The following is a 25,345-nucleotide window of genomic DNA, read 5'->3' on the forward strand; positions in this document are numbered from 1 at the left end:
CTAGTGCACTCCTGCCAAAACAGGCACAGTATGTATCTGTTCTAGTGCACTCCTGCCAAAACAGGCACAGTATGTATCTGTTCTAGTGCACTCCTGCCAAAACAGGCACAGTATGTATCTGTTCTAGTGCACTCCTGCCAAAACAGGCACAGTATGTATCTGTTCTAGTGCACTCCTGCCAAAACAGACACAGTATGTATCTGTTCTAGTGCACTCCTGCCAAAACAGACACAGTATGTATCTGTTCTAGTGCACTCCTGCCAAAACAGGCACAGTATGTAACTGTTCTAGTGCACTCCTGCCAAAACAGACACAGTATGTATCTGTTCTAGTGCACTCCTGCCAAAACAGACACAGTATGTATCTGTTCTAGTGCACTCCTGCCAAAACAGACACAGTATGTATCTGTTCTAGTGCACTCCTGCCAAAACAGACACAGTATGTATCTGTTCTAGTGCACTCCTGCCAAAACAGACACAGTATGTAACTGTTCTAGTGCACTACTGCCAAAACAGACACAGTATGTATTTGTTCTAGTGCACTCCTGCCAAAACAGACACAGTATGTATCTGTTCTAGTGCACTACTGCCAAAACAGACACAGTATGTATCTGTTCTAGTGCACTCCTGCCAAAACAGGCACAGTATGTATCTGATCTAGTGCACTCCTGCCAAAACAGACACAGTATGTATCTGTTCTAGTGCACTCCTGCCAAAACAGACACAGTATGTATCTGTTCTAGTGCACTCCTGCCAAAACAGGCACAGTATGTATCTGTTCTAGTGCACTCCTGCCAAAACAGACACAGTATGTATCTGATCCTAGTGCACTCCTGCCAAAACAGGCACAGTATGTATCTGTTCTAGTGCACTCCTGCCAAAACAGACACAGTATGTATCTGTTCTAGTGCACTCCTGCCAAAACAGACACAGTATGTATCTGTCCTAGTGCACTCCTGCCAAAACAGGCACAGTATGTATCTGTTCTAGTGCACTCCTGCCAAAACAGACACAGTATGTATCTGATCCTAGTGCACTCCTGCCAAAACAGGCACAGTATGTATCTGTTCTAGTGCACTCCTGCCAAAACAGACACAGTATGTATCTGATCCTAGTGCACTACTGCCAAAACAGACACAGTATGTATCTGTTCTAGTGCACTCCTGCCAAAACAGGCACAGTATGTATCTGATCCTAGTGCACTCCTGCCAAAACAGGCACAGTATGTATCTGTTCTAGTGCACTCCTGCCAAAACAGACACAGTATGTATCTGTTCTAGTGCACTCCTGCCAAAACAGGCACAGTATGTATCTGTTCTAGTGCACTCCTGCCAAAACAGACACAGTATGTATCTGTTCTAGTGCACTCCTGCCAAAACAGACACAGTATGTATCTGATCCTAGTGCACTCCTGCCAAAACAGACACAGTATGTAACTGTTCTAGTGCACTCCTGCCAAAACAGACACAGTATGTATCTGATCCTAGTGCACTCCTGCCAAAACAGGCACAGTATGTATCTGATCCTAGTGCACTCCTGCCAAAACAGGCACAGTATGTATCTGTTCTAGTGCACTCCTGCCAAAACAGACACAGTATGTATCTGTTCTAGTGCACTCCTGCCAAAACAGACACAGTATGTATCTGTTCTAGTGCACTCCTGCCAAAACAGACACAGTATGTATCTGTTCTAGTGCACTCCTGCCAAAACAGATACAGTATGTATCTGTTCTAGTGCACTCCTGCCAAAACAGGCACAGTATGTAACTGTTCTAGTGCACTCCTGCCAAAACAGACACAGTATGTATCTGTTCTAGTGCACTCCTGCCAAAACAGACACAGTATGTATGTGTTCTAGTGCACTCCTGCCAAAACAGACACAGTATGTAACTGTTCTAGTGCACTCCTGCCAAAACAGGCACAGTATGTATCTGTTCTAGTGCACTCCTGCCAAAACAGGCACAGTATGTATCTGTTCTAGTGCACTCCTGCCAAAACAGACACAGTATGTAACTGTTCTAGTGCACTCCTGCCAAAACAGACACAGTATGTATCTGTTCTAGTGCACTCCTGCCAAAACAGGCACAGTATGTAACTGTTCTAGTGCACTCCTGCCAAAACAGACACAGTATGTATCTGTTCTAGTGCACTCCTGCCAAAACAGACACAGTATGTATCTGTTCTAGTGCACTCCTGCCAAAACAGGCACAGTATGTATCTGATCCTAGTGCACTCCTGCCAAAACAGGCACAGTATGTATCTGATCCTAGTGCACTCCTGCCAAAACAGACACAGTATGTAACTGTTCTAGTGCACTCCTGCCAAAACAGGCACAGTATGTATCTGATCCTAGTGCACTCCTGCCAAAACAGACACAGTATGTATCTGTTCTAGTGCACTCCTGCCAAAACAGACACAGTATGTATCTGTTCTAGTGCACTCCTGCCAAAACAGGCACAGTATGTAACTGTTCTAGTGCACTCCTGCCAAAACAGGCACAGTATGTATCTGTTCTAGTGCACTCCTGCCAAAACAGGCACAGTATGTATCTGTTCTAGTGCACTCCTGCCAAAACAGACACAGTATGTATCTGTTCTAGTGCACTCCTGCCAAAACAGGCACAGTATGTAACTGTTCTAGTGCACTCCTGCCAAAACAGGCACAGTATGTATCTGATCCTAGTGCACTCCTGCCAAAACAGGCACAGTATGTATCTGTTCTAGTGCACTCCTGCCAAAACAGACACAGTATGTATCTGTTCTAGTGCACTCCTGCCAAAACAGGCACAGTATGTAACTGTTCTAGTGCACTCCTGCCAAAACAGACACAGTATGTATCTGTTCTAGTGCACTCCTGCCAAAACAGACACAGTATGTATCTGTTCTAGTGCACTCCTGCCAAAACAGACACAGTATGTAACTGTTCTAGTGCACTCCTGCCAAAACAGGCACAGTATGTATCTGTTCTAGTGCACTCCTGCCAAAACAGGCACAGTATGTATCTGTTCTAGTGCACTCCTGCCAAAACAGACACAGTATGTAACTGTTCTAGTGCACTCCTGCCAAAACAGACACAGTATGTATCTGTTCTAGTGCACTCCTGCCAAAACAGGCACAGTATGTAACTGTTCTAGTGCACTCCTGCCAAAACAGACACAGTATGTATCTGTTCTAGTGCACTCCTGCCAAAACAGACACAGTATGTATCTGTTCTAGTGCACTCCTGCCAAAACAGGCACAGTATGTATCTGATCCTAGTGCACTCCTGCCAAAACAGGCACAGTATGTATCTGTTCTAGTGCACTCCTGCCAAAACAGACACAGTATGTATCTGTTCTAGTGCACTCCTGCCAAAACAGGCACAGTATGTAACTGTTCTAGTGCACTCCTGCCAAAACAGGCACAGTATGTATCTGTTCTAGTGCACTCCTGCCAAAACAGGCACAGTATGTATCTGTTCTAGTGCACTCCTGCCAAAACAGACACAGTATGTAACTGTTCTAGTGCACTCCTGCCAAAACAGGCACAGTATGTAACTGTTCTAGTGCACTCCTGCCAAAACAGGCACAGTATGTATCTGATCCTAGTGCACTCCTGCCAAAACAGGCACAGTATGTATCTGTTCTAGTGCACTCCTGCCAAAACAGACACAGTATGTAACTGTTCTAGTGCACTCCTGCCAAAACAGGCACAGTATGTATCTGTTCTAGTGCACTCCTGCCAAAACAGGCACAGTATGTATCTGTTCTAGTGCACTCCTGCCAAAACAGACACAGTATGTATCTGTTCTAGTGCACTCCTGCCAAAACAGGCACAGTATGTATCTGATCCTAGTGCACTCCTGCCAAAACAGGCACAGTATGTATCTGTTCTAGTGCACTCCTGCCAAAACAGACACAGTATGTATCTGTTCTAGTGCACTCCTGCCAAAACAGGCACAGTATGTATCTGTTCTAGTGCACTCCTGCCAAAACAGGCACAGTATGTATCTGTTCTAGTGCACTCCTGCCAAAACAGGCACAGTATGTATCTGTTCTAGTGCACTCCTGCCAAAACAGACACAGTATGTATCTGTTCTAGTGCACTCCTGCCAAAACAGACACAGTATGTATCTGATCCTAGTGCACTCCTGCCAAAACAGACACAGTATGTATCTGTTCTAGTGCACTCCTGCCAAAACAGACACAGTATGTATCTGATCCTAGTGCACTCCTGCCAAAACAGACACAGTATGTATCTGTTCTAGTGCACTCCTGCCAAAACAGACACAGTATGTATCTGTTCTAGTGCACTCCTGCCAAAACAGGCACAGTATGTATCTGTTCTAGTGCACTACTGCCAAAACAGACACAGTATGTATCTGTTCTAGTGCACTACTGCCAAAACAGACACAGTATGTATCTGTTCGAGTGCACTCCTGCCAAAACAGACACAGTATGTATCTGATCTAGTGCACTCCTGCCAAAACAGACACAGTATGTATCTGTTCTAGTGCACTCCTGCCAAAACAGACACAGTATGTATCTGTTCTAGTGCACTCCTGCCAAAACAGACACAGTATGTATCTGTTCTAGTGCACTCCTGCCAAAACAGACACAGTATGTATCTGTTCTAGTGCACTCCTGCCAAAACAGGCACAGTATGTATCTGTTCTAGTGCACTCCTGCCAAAACAGGCACAGTATGTATCTGTTCTAGTGCACTCCTGCCAAAACAGACACAGTATGTATCTGTTCTAGTGCACTCCTGCCAAAACAGACACAGTATGTATCTGTTCTAGTGCACTCCTGCCAAAACAGACACAGTATGTATCTGTTCTAGTGCACTCCTGCCAAAACAGACACAGTATGTATCTGTTCTAGTGCACTCCTGCCAAAACAGGCACAGTATGTATCTGTTCTAGTGCACTCCTGCCAAAACAGGCACAGTATGTAACTGTTCTAGTGCACTCCTGCCAAAACAGGCACAGTATGTATCTGTTCTAGTGCACTCCTGCCAAAACAGACACAGTATGTATCTGATCCTAGTGCACTCCTGCCAAAACAGGCACAGTATGTATCTGTTCTAGTGCACTCCTGCCAAAACAGACACAGTATGTATCTGTTCTAGTGCACTCCTGCCAAAACAGACACAGTATGTATCTGATCCTAGTGCACTACTGCCAAAACAGACACAGTATGTAACTGTTCTAGTGCACTCCTGCCAAAACAGGCACAGTATGTATCTGTTCTAGTGCACTCCTGCCAAAACAGGCACAGTATGTATCTGTTCTAGTGCACTCCTGCCAAAACAGGCACAGTATGTATCTGTTCTAGTGCACTCCTGCCAAAACAGGCACAGTATGTATCTGTTCTAGTGCACTCCTGCCAAAACAGACACAGTATGTATCTGTTCTAGTGCACTCCTGCCAAAACAGACACAGTATGTATCTGTTCTAGTGCACTCCTGCCAAAACAGACACAGTATGTATCTGTTCTAGTGCACTCCTGCCAAAACAGACACAGTATGTATCTGATCCTAGTGCACTCCTGCCAAAACAGACACAGTATGTAACTGTTCTAGTGCACTCCTGCCAAAACAGGCACAGTATGTATCTGTTCTAGTGCACTCCTGCCAAAACAGACACAGTATGTATCTGTTCTAGTGCACTCCTGCCAAAACAGACACAGTATGTAACTGTTCTAGTGCACTCCTGCCAAAACAGACACAGTATGTAACTGTTCTAGTGCACTACTGCCAAAACAATGCATCACTTTTGACGTTTACTTCACTAATATGTAGTTGTATCAAATGTGAGTCTAACTTACCACACAGCTCGTCAGTGTCCACATTGCTGCAAGACAAAATAAAGGAAGAGGTCATTAGTTGAATAGCAAAATTAACAACCTTTCGAGAGCTTGGAATGACAACGTTCGATATGCATTCTTGTCAAAACTAAATTATTGACACAGCCTTGTTAAACTGAGTTATCGACACAGCTTTGTTAAACTGAGTTATCGACACAGCCTTGTTAAACTGAGTTATCGACACAGTCTTGTTAAACTGAGTTATCGACACAGCCTTGTTAAACTGAGTTATCGACACAGCCTTGTTAAACTGAGTTATCGACACAGCCTTGTTAAACTGAGTTATCGACACAGCCTTGTTAAACTGAGTTATCGACACAGCCTTGTTAAACTGAGTTATCGACACAGCTTTGTTAAACTGAGTTATCGACACAGCCTTATTAAACTGAGTTATCGACACAGCCTTGTTAAACTGAGTTATCGACACAGCCTTGTTAAACTGAGTTATCGACACAGCCTTGTTAAACTCAGTTATCGACACAGCCTTGTTAAACTGAGTTATCGACACAGCCTTGTTAAACTCAGTTATCGACACAGCCTTGTTAAACTGAGTTATCGACACAGCCTTGTTAAACTGAGTTATCGACACAGCCTTGTTAAACTGAGTTATCGACACAGCCTTGTTAAACTGAGTTATCGACACAGCCTTGTTAAACTGAGTTATCGACACAGCCTTGTTAAACTGAGTTATCGACACAGCCTTGTTAAACTGAGTTATCGACACAGCCTTGTTAAACTGAGTTATCGACACAGCCTTGTTTAACTGAATTATCGACACAGCCTTGTTCTGCTCAGATAGAACCATGACATTCCAAGGTCAGGATTTCATAACATTGAGAACCCCTATAGTCTGAACTACTACATCACTGCAGGTCTATTCTTTAAGACAGATCACGAGCTGACATCAAATCCCTGGCTGGGTCTGTCTGCATGGGTACCTGCTTAGGGAGCTGCTGCTATGGAAACCAGGATGACTTGAGTGACTTGGAAACATATAGCTAGGAAGATGGAGGGCTCAGAGAGATGAAACATACAGCTGGGAGGACTGAGGGTTCAGAGAGATGGAAACATACAGCTGGGAGGACTGAGGGTTCAGAGAGATGGAAACATACAGCTGGGAGGACTGAGAGTTCAGAGAGATGGAAACATACAGCTGGGAGGACTGAGGGTTCAGAGAGATGGAAACATACAGTTGGGAGGACTGAGGGTTCAGAGAGATGGAAACATACAGCTGGGAGGACTGAGGGTTCAGAGAGATGGAAACATACAGCTGGGAGGACTGAGGGTTCAGAGAGATGGAAACATACAGCTGGGAGGACTGAGGGTTCAGAGAGATGGAAACATACAGCTGGGAGGACTGAGGGTTCAGAGAGATGGAAACATACAGCTGGGAGGACTGAGGGTTCAGAGAGATGGAAACATACAGCTGGGAGGACTGAGGGTTCAGAGAGATGGAAACACAGCTGGGAGGACTGAGGGTTCAGAGAGATGGAAACATACAGCTGGGAGGACTGAGGGTTCAGAGAGATGGAAACATACAGCTGACAGAGACACAGAGAGATAAATGTTTATTTATTTTCCCGTGTGTACTTTAACCATTTGTACATTGTTACAACACTGTATATATATATATATATATATATATATATATATATATATATATATATATATATATATATATATATATATATAGATATATAATACTGTTAATATTTATTGTTTATTTCACTTTTGTATATTATCTACCTCACTTGCTTTGGCAATGTTAACACATGTTTCCCATGCCAATAAAGCCCCTTGAATTGAATTGAGAGAGACAGAGAGACAGAGAGAAAGAGAGAGACCCCTCACGCTAAGAGGACATTACTCATTAATATTTTCCTGTCGACATTACTGCGTCCAATGGAACCCTATCTCCTCCGTTGAGGCCCATTGGTGGTATTTGGGATGCAGACATTGGCTCCAGGAGAGTGGCTTCTAAACTGTGAGTGTGGGCACAGAAAGCACCAGCCATTGCCTACAGGAGAGTGGCTTCTAAACTGTGAGTGTGGGCACAGAAAGCACCAGCCATTGTCTCCAGGAGAGTGGCTTCTAAACTGTGAGTGTGGGCACAGAAAGCACCAGCCATTGTCTCCAGGAGAGTGGCTTGTAAACTGTGAGTGTGGGCACAGAAAGCACCAGCCATTGTCTCCAGGAGTGTGGCGTCTAAACTGTGAGTGTGGACACAGAAAGCACCAGCCATTGTCTCCAGGAGAGTGGCTAATAAATAAACCAAACTATAGATCAGGGTTTCGCAACTGGTGGCCTGCGGGTCGAATTTGGCCTCGCAATTTTCAGAGTAAATAAAAAATAAAAATAAAAAAAGTTTTTTACGTTTTCATTGTTGGACATAAAAGTTGGACATAAATCAGCTCCACGTGATTTTAATTCAAGAAATCTGTTCCCAGTAATTCCCACGAATAACAGAGAGATGCAATGTAATCAAGGTTTGAAATGATTATGTTTTAGTCTAACATTATATCTGTTTGGGCTTCTTGCGGTCAATTTGCAGTCTACACATTTTTTGTAATTATGTTCCTGCCCCCTGAACATCCACTCAACAAAAAAAAAAAAACAGCCCTCGGCTGAATCTTGTTGATGATCTCTGCTATAGACTGAAACTCTGCCAGACAGACAGACTGGTTTAGCCCCCGTAGCTGTGACAGACAGACAGACAGACAGACAGACAGACAGACAGACAGACAGACAGACAGACAGACAGACAGACAGACAGACAGACAGACAGACAGACAGACAGACAGACAGGTTCAGCCCCTGTAGCTGTGTCAACAGACAGACAGGTTCAGCCTCTGTAGCTGTGTCAGACAGACAGACAGACAGACAGACAGACAGACAGACAGACAGACAGACAAGTTCAGCCTCTGTAGCTGTGTCAGACAGACAGACAGACAGACAGACAGACAGACAGACAGACAGACAGACAGACAGACAGACAGACAGGTTCAGACCCCGTGGTTGTGTCAGACAGGCAGACACTCCTGTTCCCCTCATCATCTATGTGTTGTTCTGTAAAGGACATTATAATGTGAGCTAGATAATGTTAGATAATGTAATAAACACCAACAATAATGTATCTCCTAAATGAAATCGGTAGCATATTGTTAAAATAATATGTTAATATAATATGTTAATATAATATGTTAATATAATATGTTAATATAATATTGTTAATATAATATGTTAATATAATATGTTAATATAATATGTTAATATAATAGTGTTAATATGATATGTTAATATAATATGTTAATATAATATGTTAATATAATATGTTAATATAATATGTTAATATAATAGTGTTAATATGATATGTTAATATAACATTGTTAATATAATATGTTAATATAATATGTTAATATAATATGTTAATATAATAGTGTTAATGTGATATGTTAATGTAATATGTTAATAAAACCTTGTTAATATTGTTAATATAATATGTTGATATAATATTGTTAATATAATATGTTAATAAAACCTTGTTAATATAATATGTTAATATAATATGTTAATATGCTAATATAATATTTGTAATATAATATGTTAATATAATATGTTAATATAATATTGATAATATAATAGAAAACAGATACCTGTAGATTCATGTTTTCCAAGACTCATTCTTTTTTCAAGAGAGGCAGAGAGAGTATTGTGAGAGAGAGTCAAAGCCAGAGACAGAGAGAATTGTGAGAGAGTCAAAGCCAGAGACAGACAGACTATTGTGAGAGAGAGTCAAAGCCAGAGACAGAGAGATTATTGTGAGAGAGAGTCAAAGCGGGAGACAGAGAGAGTATTGTGAGAGAGAGTCAAAGCCAGAGACAGAGAGTATTGTGTGAGAGAGTCAAAGCCAGAGACAGAGAGAATTGTGAGAGAGAGTCAAAGCCAGAGACAGAGAGATTTGTGAGAGAGAGTCAAAGCCAGAGACAGAGAGAGTATTGTGAGAGAGAGGCAAAGCCAGAGACAGAGAGAATTGTGAGAGAGATTCAAAGCCAGAGACAGAGAGAGTATTGTGAGAGAGTCAAAGCAGGAGACAGAGAGAGTATTGTGAGAGAGAGTCAAAGCCAGAAACAGAGATAATTGTGAGAGAGAGTCAAAGCCAGAGACAGAAAGAGTATTGTGAGAGAGAGTCAAAGCCAGAGAGATAATTCTAGAACTTACTCTGTGTTGTGAGTGTCTATGGTGTTAAAGAGCTCCTTCAGTTGATCAGATGTCAAAACTCCATCATGGAAGTAGGCTCTGAACTCATCAAACGACAACTTCCCATCATCTGGAGCACAAAACAGTTGGGAATGGAAAAAATACTTTATTGGACATTTGGTTAGAAAATCAATTATTCATTCACAGATAGACTGGATAAAAGACTGGAGATAGACTGGATAAAACACTGGAGAAAAGACTGGAGTTAGACTGGATAAAAGACTGGAGATAGACTGGATAAAAGACTGGAGTTAGACTGGAGTTAGACTGGATAGAATACTGGAGTTAGACTGGATAGAATACTGGAGTCAGACTGGATAAAAGACTGGGGAAAATGCTGGAGTTAGACAGGATAAAATACTGGAGTTAGACTGGATGAAATACTGGAGTTAGACTGGATAAAATACTAGAGTTAGACTGGATAAAATACTGGAGTTAGACTGGATAAAATACTGGAGTTAGACTGGATAAAATACTGGACTTAGACTGGATAAATACTGGGGTTAGACTGGATAAAATACTGGAGTTAGACTGGATAAATACTGGGGTTAGACTGGATAAAATACTGGAGTTAGACTGGATAATATACTGGAGTTAGACTGGATAAAATACTGGAGTTAGACTGGCTAAAATACTGGAGTTAGAATGGAGTTAGACTGGATAAAATACTGGAGTTAGACTGGAGTTAGACTGGAGTTGCACTGGATAAAACACTGGAGTTAGACTGGATAAAATACTGGAGTTAGACTGGATAAAACACTGGAGGTAGACTGGATAAAATACTGGAGTTAGACTGGTCAAAAGACTGGGAAAAAGAATGGAGTTAGACTTGATAAAATACTGGAGTTAGACTGGCTAAAATACTGGAGTTAGAATGGAGTTAGACTGGATAAAATACTGGAGTTAGACTGGAGTTAGACTGGAGTTGCACTGGATAAAACACTGGAGTTAGACTGGATAAAATACTGTAGTTAGACTGGATAAAATACTGTAGTTAGACTGGTTAAAATACTGGAGTTAGACTGGATAAAATATTGGAGTTAGACTGGCTAAAATACTGGAGTTAGGCTGGAGTTAGACTGGATAAAATACTGGAGTTAGACTGGAGTTAGACTGGAGTTGCACTGGATAAAACACTGGAGTTAGACTGGATAAAATACTGGAGTTAGACTGGATAAAATACTGGAGTTAGACTGGATAAAATACTGGAGTTAGACTGGATAAATACTGGAGTTAGACTGGATAAAATACTGGAGTTAGACTGGATAAAATACTGGAGTTAGACTGGATAAAACACTGGAGTTAGACTGGATAAAATACTAGAGTTAGACTGGATAAAATCCTGGAGTTAGACTGGATAAATACTGGAGTTAGACTGGATAAAATACTGGAGTTAGACTGGATAAAATACTGGAGTTAGACTGGATAAAATACTGTAGTTAGACTGGTTAAAATACTGGAGTTAGACTGGTTAAAATACTGGAGTTAGACTGGATAAAATACTAGAGTTAGACTGGATAAAATACTGGAGTTAGACTGGATAAAATACTGGAGTTAGACTGGATAAAACACTGGAGTTAGACTGGATAAAATACTGGAGTTAGACTGGATAAAATACTGGAGTTAGAATGGAGTTAGACTGGATAAAATACTGGAGTTAGACTGGAGTTAGACTGGAGTTGCACTGGATAAAACACTGGAGTTAGACTGGATAAAATACTGGAGTTAGACTGGATAAAATACTGGAGTTAGACTGGATAAAATACTGGAGTTAGACTGGATAAATACTGGAGTTAGACTGGATAAAATACTGGAGTTAGACTGGATAAAATACTGGAGTTAGACTGGATAAAACACTGGAGTTAGACTGGATAAAATACTAGAGTTAGACTGGATAAAATCCTGGAGTTAGACTGGATAAATACTGGAGTTAGACTGGATAAAATACTGGAGTTAGACTGGATAAAATACTGGAGTTAGACTGGATAAAACACTGGAGTTAGACTGGATAAAATACTGGAGTTAGACTGGATAAAATACTGGACTTAGACTGGATAAAATACTGGAGTTAGACTGGCTAAAATACTGGAGTTAGAATGGAGTTAGACTGGATAAAATACTGGAGTTAGACTGGAGTTAGACTGGAGTTACACTGGATAAAACACTGGAGTTAGACTGGATAAAATACTGGAGTTAGACTGGATAAAATACTGGAGTTAGACTTGATAAAATACTGGAGTTAGACTGGATAAAATACTGGAGTTAGACTGGATAAAACACTGGAGTTAGACTGGATAAAATACTGGAGTTAGACTGGTTAAAAGACTGGGAAAAAGACTGGAGTTAGACTGGAGTTAGACTGGATAAAATACTAGAGTTAGACTGGATAAAATACTGTAGTTAGACTGGTTAAAATACTGGAGTTAGACTGGATAAAATACTGGAGTTAGACTGGCTAAAATACTGGAGTTAGGCTGGAGTTAGACTGGATAAAATACTGGAGTTAGACTGGAGTTAGACTGGAGTTCCACTGGATAAAACACTGGAGTTAGACTGGATGAAATACTGGAGTTAGACTGGATAAAATACTGGAGTTAGACTGGATAAAATACTGTAGTTAGACTGGTTAAAATACTGGAGTTAGACTGGATAAAATATTTGAGTTAGACTGGATAAAATACTGGAGTTAGACTGGATAAAATACTGGAGTTAGACTGGAGTTAGACTGGAGTTACACTGGATAAAACACTGGAGTTAGACTGGATAAAATACTGGAGTTAGACTGGATAAAATACTGGAGTTAGACTTGATAAAATACTGGAGTTAGACTGGATAAATACTGGAGTTAGACTGGATAAAATACTGGAGTTAGACTGGATAAAACACTGGAGTTAGACTGGATAAAATACTGGAGTTAGACTGGTTAAAAGACTGGGAAAAAGACTGGAGTTAGACTGGAGTTAGACTGGATAAAATACTAGAGTTAGACTGGATAAAATACTGTAGTTAGACTGGTTAAAATACTGGAGTTAGACTGGATAAAATACTGGAGTTAGACTGGGAAAAAGACTGGAGTTAGACTGGAGTTAGACTGGATAAATACTAGAGTTAGACTGGATAAAATACTGTAGTTAGACTGGATAAAACACTGGAGTTAGACTGGATAAAATACTGGAGTTAGACTGGATAAAATACTGTAGTTAGACTGGATAAAATACTGTAGTTAGACTGGATAAAATACTGTAGTTAGACTGGATAAAATACTGGAGTTAGACTGGATAAATACTGTAGTTAGACTGGATAAAATACTGTAGTTAGACTGGATAAAATACTGGAGTTAGACTTGATAAAATACTGTAGTTAGACTGGATAAAATACTGGAGTTAGACTGGATAAAATACTGGAGTTAGACTGGATAAAATACTGGAGTTAGACTGGATAAAATACTGGAGTTATACTGGATAAAATACTGGAGTTAGACTGGATAAAACACTGGAGTTGGACTGGAGTTAGACTGGATAAAAGACTGGAGTTAGACTGGATTTAGACTGGTAGACTAGTCAGGATCGAGGGAAAGATGAACGGCGAAAAGTACAGAGAGGTCCTGGATGAAAACCTGCTCCAGAGCACTCAAGACCTCAGACTGGGGCAAAGGTTTTACCTTCCAACAGGACAACGACCCACACAGCCAAGACAACGCAGGAGTGGCTTCGAGACAAGTCTCTGAATGTCCGTGAGTGGACCAGTCAGAGCCTGGACTTGAACCCGATCGAACATCTCTGGAGATACCTGAAAATAGCTGTAGAGGAATGGGAGAAACTCCCCAAATACAGGTGTGCCAATTGTAGCGTCATACCCATGAAGACTGGAGGCTGTGATTGCTGCTGAAGGTGCTTCAGTACAGAGTAAAGGGTCTGAATATTTAGTCGGCAGTTCTACTATGAGAAGCTTTATGAAATATAAAACCATTTCAAGTATCGAGCTGTCAGTAGGTCCTGCCATTTCCATGACAACGGCAGCAAGCAACAGCATTAGAGAGAGGAGAGAGCAACAATTACACAGATTTCATTGAGAAATAAAGTACATGTTTTCAAATAACTAAAATCCATCCTACAGCCTTAAAGACATCATGAGAGGAGGTAGAGAGAGAGAGAAAGACAGAGATTGTGAATTCTTACCGTTTTTATCTGCTCTTCTTAAGATCTGAAACAAGAAAAAGCAGAGGATGACTGTTATGGATGACTGTTATGGAGGACTCTTTTGGAGGGCTGACATGGAGGGCTGATATGGAGGACTGATATGGAGGGCTGATATGGAGGACTGATATGAAGGGCTGTTATGGAGGGCTGTTATGGAGGACTCTTATGGAGGGCTGATATGGAGGACTCTTATGGAGGGCTGATATAGAGGGCTGTTATGGAGGGCTGATATGGAGGACTCTTATGGAGGACTGTTATGGAGGTCTGTTATGGAGGGCTGATATGGAGGACTCTTATGGAGGACTGTTATGGAAGGCTGATATGGAGGACTGATATGAAGGGCTGATATGGAGGACTCTTGTGGAGGACTCTTATGGAGGGCTGATATGGAGGGCTGATATGGAGGACTGATATGAAGGGCTGATATGGAGGACTCTTGTGGAGGACTCTTATGGAGGGCTGATATGGAGGGCTGATATGGAGGACTGATATGGAGGGCTGATATGGAGGGCTGTTATGGAGGGCTGTTATGGAGGGCTGTTATGGAGGGCTGATATGGAGGACTGATATGAAGGGCTGTTATGGAGGGCTGTTATGGAGGACTCTTATGGAGGGATGATATGGAGGACTCTTATGGAGGGCTGATATGAAGGGCTGTTATGGAGGGCTGTTATGGAGGAGTCTTATGGAGGGCTGATATGGAGGACTCTTATGGAGGGCTGATATAGAGGGCTGTTATGGAGGGCTGATATGGAGGACTCTTATGGAGGACTGTTATGGAGGGCTGTTATGGAGGGCTGATATGGAGGACTCTTATGGAGGACTGTTATGGAGGGCTGATATGGAGGACTGATATGGAGGACTGATATGGAGGACTCTTATGGAGGACTGTTATGGAGGGCTGAAATGGAGGGCTGATATGGAGGACTCTTATGGAAGGTTGATATGGATGACTCTTATGGAGGGTTGATATGGATGACTCTTATGGAGGGCTGATATGGAGGACTCTTATGGAGGGCTGATATGGAGGACTCTTATGGAGGGTTGATATGGATGACTGTTATGGAGGGCTGATATGGAGGACTCTTATGGAGGGCTGATATGGAGGACTCTTATGGAAGGCTGATATGGAGGGCTGATATGGAGGACTCTTATGGAGGGCTGATATGGAGGACTCTTATGGAGGGTTGATATGGATGACTCTTATGGAGGGCTGATATGGAGGACTCTTATGGAGGGCTGTTATGGAGGACTCTTATGGAGGGCTGATATGGATGATTGATATGATATGTTATGATTGTTATGGAGGACTGTTAAGGAGGGCTGATATGGAGGGCTGATATGGAGGGCTGTTATGGAGGGCTGATATGGAGGACTGATATGGAGGGCTGTTATGGAGGGCTGTTATGGAGGACTGATATGGAGGGCTGTTATGAAGGACTGATATGGAGGACTCTTATGGAGGGCTGTTATGGAGGACTCTTATGGAGGGCTGATATGGATGATTGATATGATATGTTATGATTGTTATGGAGGACTGTTATGGAGGACTCTTATGGAGGACTCTTATGGAGGACTCTTATGGAGGGCTGATATGGAGGACTCTTATGGAGGGCTGATATGGAGAACTGATATGGAGGGCTGATATGGAGGACTGATATGGAGGACTCTTGTGGAGGGCTGATATGGAGGACTCTTATGGAGGACTCTTATGGAGGGCTGATATGGAGGACTCTTGTGGAGGGCTGATATGGAGGACTCTTATGGAGGGCTGTTATGGAGGACTCTTATGGAGGGCTGATATGGAGGATTGATATGGAGGACTGATATGGAGGACTCTTGTGGAGGGCTGATATGGAGGACTCTTGTGGAGGGCTGATATGGAGGACTCTTATGGAGGGCTGTTATGGAGGACACTTATGGAGGGCTGATATGGAGGATTGATATGGAGGACTGATATGGAGGACTCTTATGGAGGGCTGATATGGAGGACTCTTATGGAGGGCTTATATGGAGGGCTGTTATGGAGGACTGATATGGAGGGCTGTTATGGAGGACTGATATGGAGGACTCTTATGGAGGACTCTTATTGAGGGCTGATATGGATGACTGATATGGAGGACTCTTATGGAGGGCTGACAAAGAGGGCTGTTATGGAGGGCTGATATGGAGGGCTGATATAGAGGGCTGTTATGGAGGGCTGATATGGAGGGCTGATATGGAGGACTCTTATGGAGGACTGTTATGGAGGGCTGATATGGAGGACTGATATGGAGGACTGTTATGGAGGACTGTTATGGAGGGCTGATATGGAGGGCTGATATGGAGGACTCTTATGGAGTGCTGATATGGAGGACTGTTATGGAGGACTGTTATGGAGGGCTGATATGGAGGGCTGTTTTGGAGGGCTGATATGGAGGGCTGTTGTGGAGGGCTGATATGGAGGGCTGTTATGGAGGACTGTTATGGAGGGCTGATATGGAGGGCTGATATGGAGGGCTGTTATGGAGGGCTGTTATGGAGGGCTGTTATGGTGGGCTGATATGGAGGACTGATATGGAGGGCTGTTATGGAGGACTGATATGGAGGACTCTTATGTAGGACTCTTATGGAGGGCTGATATGGAGGACTCTTATGGAGGGCTGATATGGAGGGCTGATATGGAGGGCTGTTTTGGAGGGCTGATATGGAGGGCTGTTGTGGAGGGCTGTTATGGAGGGCTGTTATGAAGGGCTGATATGGAGGACTGATATGGAGGGCTGTTATGGAGGGCTGTTATGGAGGGCTGTTATGGAGGGCTGATATGGAAGACTGATATGGAGGGCTGTTATGGAGGACTGATATGGAGGACTCTTATGGAGGGCTGATATGGAGGACTCTTATGGAGGGCTGATATGGAGAACTGATATGGAGGGCTGATATGGAGGGCTGATATGGAGGACTCTTGTGGAGGGCTGATAAGGAGGACTCTTATGGAGGGCTGTTATGGAGGACTGATATGGAGGGCTGATATGGAGGACTCTTGTGGAGGGCTGATATGGAGGATTGACATGGAGGACTGATATGGAGGACTGTTATGGAGGGCTGATATGGAGGGCTGATATGGAGGACTCTTATGGAGGGCTGATACGGAGGACTGTTATGGAGGACTGTTATGGAGGGCTGATATGGAGGGCTGTTATGGAGGACTGTTATGGAGGGCTGATATGGAGGGCTGATATGGAGGACTGATATGGAGGGCTGTTATGGAGGACTGATATGGAGGACTCTTATGGAGGACTCTTATGAAGGGCTGATATGGAGAACTCTTATGGAGGGCTGATATGGAGGACTCTTATGGAGGGCTGATATGGAGAACTGATATTGAGGACTGATATGGAGGGCTGATATGGAGGACTCTTATGGAGGGCTGATATGGAGAACTGATATGGAGGACTCTTATGGAGGGCTGATATGGAGGACTCTTATGGAGGGCTGATATGAAGGGCTGATATAGAGGGCTGATATGGAGGACTCTTATGGAGGACTGATACGGAGGACTGTTATGGAGGACTGTTATGGAGGGCTGATATGGAGGGTTGATGTGGAGGGCTGATATGGAGGGCTGATATGGAGGGCTGATGTGGAGGGCTGATGTGGAGTGCCGATGTGGATGACTGTTAGCAGCTCCTGAACACTGGGGGGGGTTGACAACGTTCCAAATGGCACCCTATTTCTAACAATACTTTTGACGAGATGAAAGGGAAAGTGGCTTTGAAGGACTAGCTGCTCCCTGAGCAATCCCTCCGTCCCTCCATCCATCCCTCCCATCCATCCATCCATCCCTCCCTCCCTACATCCATCCCTCCCTCCCTCCCTCCCTCCCTACATCCCTCCCTCCCTCCCTCCCTCCCTCCAAATCGTATTGATCGCACACACATATTTAGCAGATGCTATCGTGGGTGCGGCGAAATGCTTGTGTTCCTAGCTCCAACAGTGCAGTAATATCTAACTAAATGCTTGTGTTCCTAGCTCCAACAGTGCAGTAATATCTAACTAAATGCTTGTGTTCCTAGCTCCAACAGTGCAGTAATATCTAACTAAATGCTTGTGTTCCTAGCTCCAACAGTGCAGTAGTATCTAACTAAATGCTTGTGTTCCTAGCTCCAACAGTGCAGTAGTTTCTAACTAAATGCTTGTGTTCCTAGCTCCAACAGTGCAGTAATATCTAACTAAATGCTTGTGTTTCTAGCTCCAACAGTGCAGTAATATCTAACTAAATGCTTGTGTTCCTAGCTCCAACAGTGCAGTAATATCTAACTAAATGCTTGTGTTCCTAGCTCCAACAGTGCAGTAGTATCTAACTAAATGCTTGTGTTTCTAGCTCCAACAGTGCAGTAGTATCTAACTAAATGCTTGTGTTCCTAGCTCCAACAGTGCAGTAGTATCTAACTAAATGCTTGTGTTCCTAGCTCCAACAGTGCAGTAGTATCTAACTAAATGCTTGTGTTTCTAGCTCCAACAGTACAGTAGTATCTAACTAAATGCTTGTGTTCCTAGCTCCAACAGTGCAGTAGTATCTAACTAAATGATTGTGTTTCTAGCTCCAACAGTGCAGTAGTAACTAACTAAATGCTTGTGTTCCTAGCTCCAACAGTGCAGTAATATCTAACTAAATGCTTATGTTCCTAGCTCCAACAGTGCAGTAATATCTAACTAAATGCTTATGTTCCTAGCTCCAACAGTGGAGTAATATCTAACTAAATGCTTGTGTTCCTAGCTCCAACAGTGCAGTAGTTTCTAACTAAATGCTTGTGTTCCTAGCTCCAACAGTGCAGTAATATCTAACTAAATGCTTGTGTTTCTAGCTCCAACAGTGCAGTAATATCTAACTAAATGCTTGTGTTCCTAGCTCCAACAGTGCAGTAATATCTAACTAAATGCTTGTGTTCCTAGCTCCAACAGTGCAGTAGTATCTAACTAAATGCTTGTGTTTCTAGCTCCAACAGTGCAGTAGTATCTAACTAAATGCTTGTGTTCCTAGCTCCAACAGTGCAGTAGTATCTAACTAAATGCTTGTGTTCCTAGCTCCAACAGTGCAGTAGTATCTAACTAAATGATTGTGTTTCTAGCTCCAACAGTGCAGTAGTAACTAACTAAATGCTTGTGTTCCTAGCTCCAACAGTGCAGTAATATCTAACTAAATGCTTATGTTCCTAGCTCCAACAGTGCAGTAATATCTAACTAAATGCTTATGTTCCTAGCTCCAACAGTGGAGTAATATCTAACTAAATGCTTATGTTCCTAGCTCCAACAGTGCAGTAATATCTAACTAAATGTTTATGTTCCTAGCTCCAACAGTGCAGTAATATCTAACTAAATGCTTATGTTCCTAGCTCCAACAGTGCAGTAATATCTGACTAAATGCTTGTGTACCTAGCTCCAACAGTGCAGTAATATCTAACTAAATGCTTATGTTCCTAGCTCCAACAGTGCAGTAATATCTAACTAAATGTTTGTGTTTCTAGCTCCAACAGTGCAGTAATATCTAACTAAATGCTTGTGTTTCTAGCTCCAACAGTGCAGTAATATCTAACTAAATGCTTGTGTTCCTAGCTCCAACAGTGTAGTAGTATCTAACTAAATGTTTATGTTCCTAGCTCCAACAGTGGAGTAATATCTAACTAAATGCTTGTGTTTCTAGCTCCAACAGTGCAGTAGTATCTAACTAAATGCTTGTGTTTCTAGCTCCAACAGTGCAGTAATATCTAACTAAATGCTTGTGTTTCTAGCTCCAACAGTAATATCTAACTAAATGCTTGTGTTTCTAGCTCCAACAGTAATATCTAACTAAATGCTTGTGTTTCTAGCTCCAACAGTGCAGTAGTATCTAACTAAATGCTTGTGTTTCTAGCTCCAACAGTGCAGTAAAACATAACAATACAAAACAATACACACAAATCATAATAATCTAAAGAAAGGAATTATGAAAGCTATAAATATTAGAACGAGCCACGTCAGTCTGGAATATACAGTGCATTCGGAAAATATTCAGACCCCTTGACTTTTTCCACATTTTGTTACCTTACAAAATTGATAGAATTTTTTTGTTACACACAATAGCCCATAATGACCAAGCAAAAACAGGTTTTTAGACATTTTTGCACATTTATAGGCTGAAATATCACATTTACATAAGTATTCAAACCCTTTACTCGGTACCTTGTTTAAGCACCTTTGGCAGCGATTACAGCCTTGAGTCTTCATGGGTATGACTCTAAAAGCTTGGCACACCTGTATTTGGGGAGTTTCTCCCATTCTTCTCTGCAGATCCTCTCAAGCTCTGTCAGGTTGGATGGAGAGCTATTTTCAGGTCTCTCCAGAGATGTTCAATCAGGTTCAAGTCCGGGCTCTGGCTGGGCTACTCAAGGACATTCAGAGACTTGTACCGAAGCCACTCCTGAGTTGTCTTGGCTGTGTGCTTAGGGTTGTTGTCCAGTTGGAAGGTGAACCTATGCCCCAGTCAGGTCCTGAGCGCTCTGGAGCAGGTTTTCATCAAGGATCTCTCTGTACTTTGCTCCGTTCATCTTTCCCTCGATCCTGACTAGTGTCCCAGTCCCTGCTGCTGAAAAACATCCCCACTGCATGATGCAGCCACCACCATGCTTCACCGTAGGGATGGTGCCAGGTTTTCTCCAGAGAGTTCAATCTTGGTTTCATCAGACAAAATAATCTCGTTTCTCATGGTCTGAGAGTTCTTTAGGTGCCTTTTAGCAAACTCCAAGAGGGCTGTCATGTGCCTTTTACTGAGGAGTGTCTTCCGTCTGGCCACTCTACCATAAAGGCCTAATTGGTGGAGTGCTGCAGAGATGGTTGTCCTTCTGGAAGGTTATCCCATCTTCACAGAGGAACTCTGGAGCTCTGTCAGAGTGACCATCGGGCTCTTGGTCACCTCCCTAACCAAGGCCCTTTTCCCCCGATTGCTCAGTTTGGCCAGACGGCCAGCTCTAGGAAGAGTCTTGGTGGTTCCAAACTTCTTCCATTTAAGAATGATGGAGGCCACTGTGTTCTTGGGGACCTTCAATGATGAATGCATTTTTTGGAACATTTACCCAGATCTGTGCCTCAACACAATCCTGTCTCAGAGCTCGACAGACAATTTGTTCGATGTCTTGTCTTGGTTTTTGTTCTGACATGCACTGTCAACTGTGGGACCTGTGTGTGCCTTTTCAAATCATGTCCAATCAATTGAATTTACCACAGGTGGACTCCAATCAAGTTGTAGAAACATCTCAACGATGTTCAATGGAAACAGGATGCACCTGAGCTCAATTTAGAGTCTCATAGCAAAGGGTCTGAATACTTACAGTACCAGTCAAAAGTTTGGACACACCCACTCATTCCAGGGTTTTTCTATATTTTTACTATTTTCTACATTGTAGAATAATAGTGAATACATCAAAACTATGAAATAACACATATGGAATCATGTAGTAACCAAAAAAGTGTTAAACAAATCTAAATATATTCTATATTTGAGATTCTTCAAAGTAGCCACCCTTGAACTATTGGCATTCTCTCAACCAGCTTAATGAGGTAATCACCTGGAATGCCTTTAAATGAACAAAATGAAAAACCCTTGAATGAGTGTAGCTGTTCTAAAACGTTTGACTGGTACTGTATGTAAATGAGGTATTTCTGTTTTTTTTTTATTTTTTATCAATTTGCAAAAATGTCCAAAAACCTGTTTTCTCTTTGTTATTATGAGGTATTGTGTGTAGATGAATGAGGGAAAAAAATATTTAATTCATTTTAGAATCAGGCTGTAATGTAACTAACTGTGGATTAAAGGGAGGAGTTCTGAATACTTTCAGTTTATAGTTTAAGGTATTTATATATATGATGGGATGTATACGCATTAAGGACAGTTAAATAGGATAGGCCTTGACTAGAATACAGTATATACACTGAGTGTACAAAACATTAAGAACACCTTCCTAGTATTACGTTGCACCCCGCTTTGCCCTCAGAACAGCCTCAATTCATTGGTGCATAGACTCTACAAGGTGTCTAAAAAGTTCCACAGGGATGCTAGCCCCATGTTGACTCTAATGCTTCCCACAGTTGTGTCAAGTTGACTGGAGGCCCTTTGGGTGGTGGACCATTCTTGATACACACAGGAAAGTGTTGAGTGTGAAAACCCCAGCAGAGTTGCAGTTCTTGACTCACTCAAACCGGTGCGCCTGGCACCATACCCCATTAAAACGCACTTAAATGCTTGGTCTTGCCCATTCACCCTCTGAATAGCACACATACACAATCCCAGTCTCAATTGTCTCAAGGCTTAAACATCCTTCTGTCGCCCCCCCTTCATCAACACTGATTGAAGTGGATTTAACAGGTGATATCCATAATGGATCATAGCTTTCACCTGGATTCACCTGGTCAGTCTATGACATGGAAAGAGCAAACATTATTAAAGCGACCAGTGTTCAAAGACTATGTACTGTACATAGGGCAACAGTCTCTAAACTGCAGGCTAGAGTACTGTGTGGTAACCAGGGCAACAGTCTCTAAACTGCAGGCTAGAGTACAGTGTGGTAACCAGGGCAACAGTCTCTAAACTGCAGGCTAGAGTACTGTATGGTAACCAGGGAAACAGTCTCTAAACTGCAGGCTAGAGTACTGTGTGGTAACCAGGGCAACAGTCTCTAAACTGCAGGCTAGAGTACCGGGTGGTAACCAGGGCAACAGTCTCTAAACTGCAGGCTAGAGTACCGGGTGGTAACCAGGGCAACAGTCTCTAAACTGCAGGCTAGAGTACCGGGTGGTAACCAGGGCAACCGTCTCTAAACTGCAGGCTGGATTACCGGGTGGTTACGTTATGTCACGTTACGGAAAGTTTCAGACAACAACATTGATGTATAAGCTGACTCGGTGAGTGAGTTTATTAGCAAGTGCATCGGAGGTGTCGTAACCTTCTGTGACTATTAAAACCTTCCCTAATTGAAAACCGTGGATTAATGGCAGCATTCGTGCAAAACGGAAAGCGCAAACCACCGCTTTTAATCGTGGCAAGGCGACCGGAAACATGACCGAATACAAACAGTACAGCTCTTCCGTCCACAAGGCAATCAAACAAGCAAAGCGTCAAACATAAGACGTATGTGGCAAGGTCAACAGTCACGGACTACAAAAAGAAATGCAGCCACGTCGCGGACTTCGACGTCTTGCTCCAAGACAAATTATACAACTTCTTTGCTCACTTTGAGGACAATACAGTGCCACTGACACGACCCGCTACCAAAGCCTGTGGCCTTCTCCATGGCCAACGTGAGTAAAACATTTAAACGTGTTAATTAACACTTGCAAGGCATCCCCAGCAGCGTCCTCAGAGCATGCGCAGACCAGCTGGCTGGTGTGTTTACGGACATATTCAACCAATCCCTATCTCAGTCTGTTGTCCCCACATGCTTCAGGATGGCCACCATTGTTCCTGTTCCTGTTCCCAAGAAAGCTAAGGTAACTGCACTAAATGACTACCGCCACGTAAAACTCACTTCTGTCATGAAGTGTTTTGAGAGGCTAGTCAAGGATCATATCACCTCCATCTTACCACCTTACCTTACCTGACATCCTGACATCCTGACATCCTAGACCAACTTCAATTTGCTTACCGCCCCAATAGATCCACAGACGATGCAATCGCAATCACACTGCACACTGCCCTAACCCATCTGGACAAGATGAATACCTATGTAAGAATGCTGTTCATTGACTACAGCACTCATCTCATATGTACATATATACTGTTCTATACCATCTACTGCATCTTACCTATGCCGCACAGCCATCGCTCATCCATATATTTGTATGTACATATTCTTATTAATTCCTTAACATTTGTGTGTATAAGGTAGTTGTGAATTTGTTAGATTACTTGTTAGATATTACCGCATAGTCGGAATTAGAAGCACAAGCATTTCGCTACACTCGCATTAACATCTGCTAACCATGTGTATGTGACCAATAAAATTGGATTTTATTTTATTTATAGCTATGAATGAGAAGGTGTTTTTGATGTGTTAGCAATTTTTTTTGTTTGTTTCTGCATTCTGTTTTCTGTCTCTGTTACAAGCAGTGGTTGAGTTTCTCTCCTGGTTGAGGGTCCTGTTTCCTGTCTGTGGTGTCTCTCCTGGTTGAGGGTCCTGTATCCTGTCTGTGGTGTCTCTCCTGGTTGAGTGTCCTGTTTCCTGTCTGTGGTGTCTCTCCTGGTTGAGTGTCCTGTTTCTTGTCTGTGGTGTCTCTCCTGGTTGAGTGTCCTGTTTCCTGTCTGTGGTGTCTCTCCTGGTTGAGTGTCCTGTTTCCTGTCTGTGGTGTCTCTCCTGGTTGAGTGTCCTGTTTCCTGTCTGTGGTGTCTCTCCTGGTTGAGTGTCCTGTTTCCTGTCTGTGGTGTCTCTCCTGGTTGAGTGTCCTGTTTCCTGTCTGTGGTGTCTCTCCTGGTTGAGTGTCCTGTATCCTGTCTGTGGTGTCTCTCCTGGTTGAGTGTCCTGTTTCCTGTCTGTGGTGTCTCTCCTGGTTGAGTGTCCTGTTTCCTGTCTGTGGTGTCTCTCCTGGTTGAGTGTCCTGTTTCCTGTCTGTGGTGTCTCTCCTGGTTGAGTGTCTTTATGATGTGTTGTGGTGTCTCTTGTCGTGATGTGTGTTTTGTTCTATGTTTTTTATTTATTTTTAATCCAAGCCCCCGTCCGTGCAGGAGGCCTTTTGTCTTTTGGTAGGCCGTCATTGTAAATAAGAATATGTTCTGTTTACGTGCAGCTGTGCGGTTTGTTGCTAACGTTACTTTGCTACTTCACAGTTTTATTTTTTCCCCCTCACTCAAATTTTTATATTAAACTTTTTCACCCCGGTTGCTTTATCTGGACGTGGTTCTCCAGGACCTCCACCAGCCGAAGATAAGTAGTAACATTAACATTATGCCTTCTAATTGCAGTCGCTGTACTCATAATATACAGGAGAACGATCGCCTTACGGCGAGGATAGCTGTGCTGCAAGCCCAGCTTCAGACGCA

At 42.7% G+C, this 25,345-nt stretch overlaps 1 protein-coding gene across 1 annotated transcript in view; it reads right to left on the reverse strand.

Annotated features, from left to right (window-relative positions):
- LOC118941013 (N-terminal EF-hand calcium-binding protein 1-like) overlaps positions 1-25,345 on the reverse strand; it is a 72,462-nt gene that overhangs the window by 30,603 nt on the left and 16,514 nt on the right. Inside the window, exons 2-4 of the mRNA XM_036951083.1 lie at positions 14,278-14,302; positions 10,061-10,169; positions 5,804-5,829 (exon numbers count right to left, since the gene is read on the reverse strand). Coding sequence (XP_036806978.1) covers positions 5,804-5,829; positions 10,061-10,169; positions 14,278-14,302 — 160 coding nt within the window. The remainder of the gene's footprint in view (positions 1-5,803; positions 5,830-10,060; positions 10,170-14,277; positions 14,303-25,345) is intronic.

This window comes from Oncorhynchus mykiss, chromosome 18 (assembly GCF_013265735.2).
Source record: "Oncorhynchus mykiss isolate Arlee chromosome 18, USDA_OmykA_1.1, whole genome shotgun sequence".
Taxonomy (NCBI): Eukaryota; Metazoa; Chordata; class Actinopteri; order Salmoniformes; family Salmonidae; genus Oncorhynchus; species Oncorhynchus mykiss.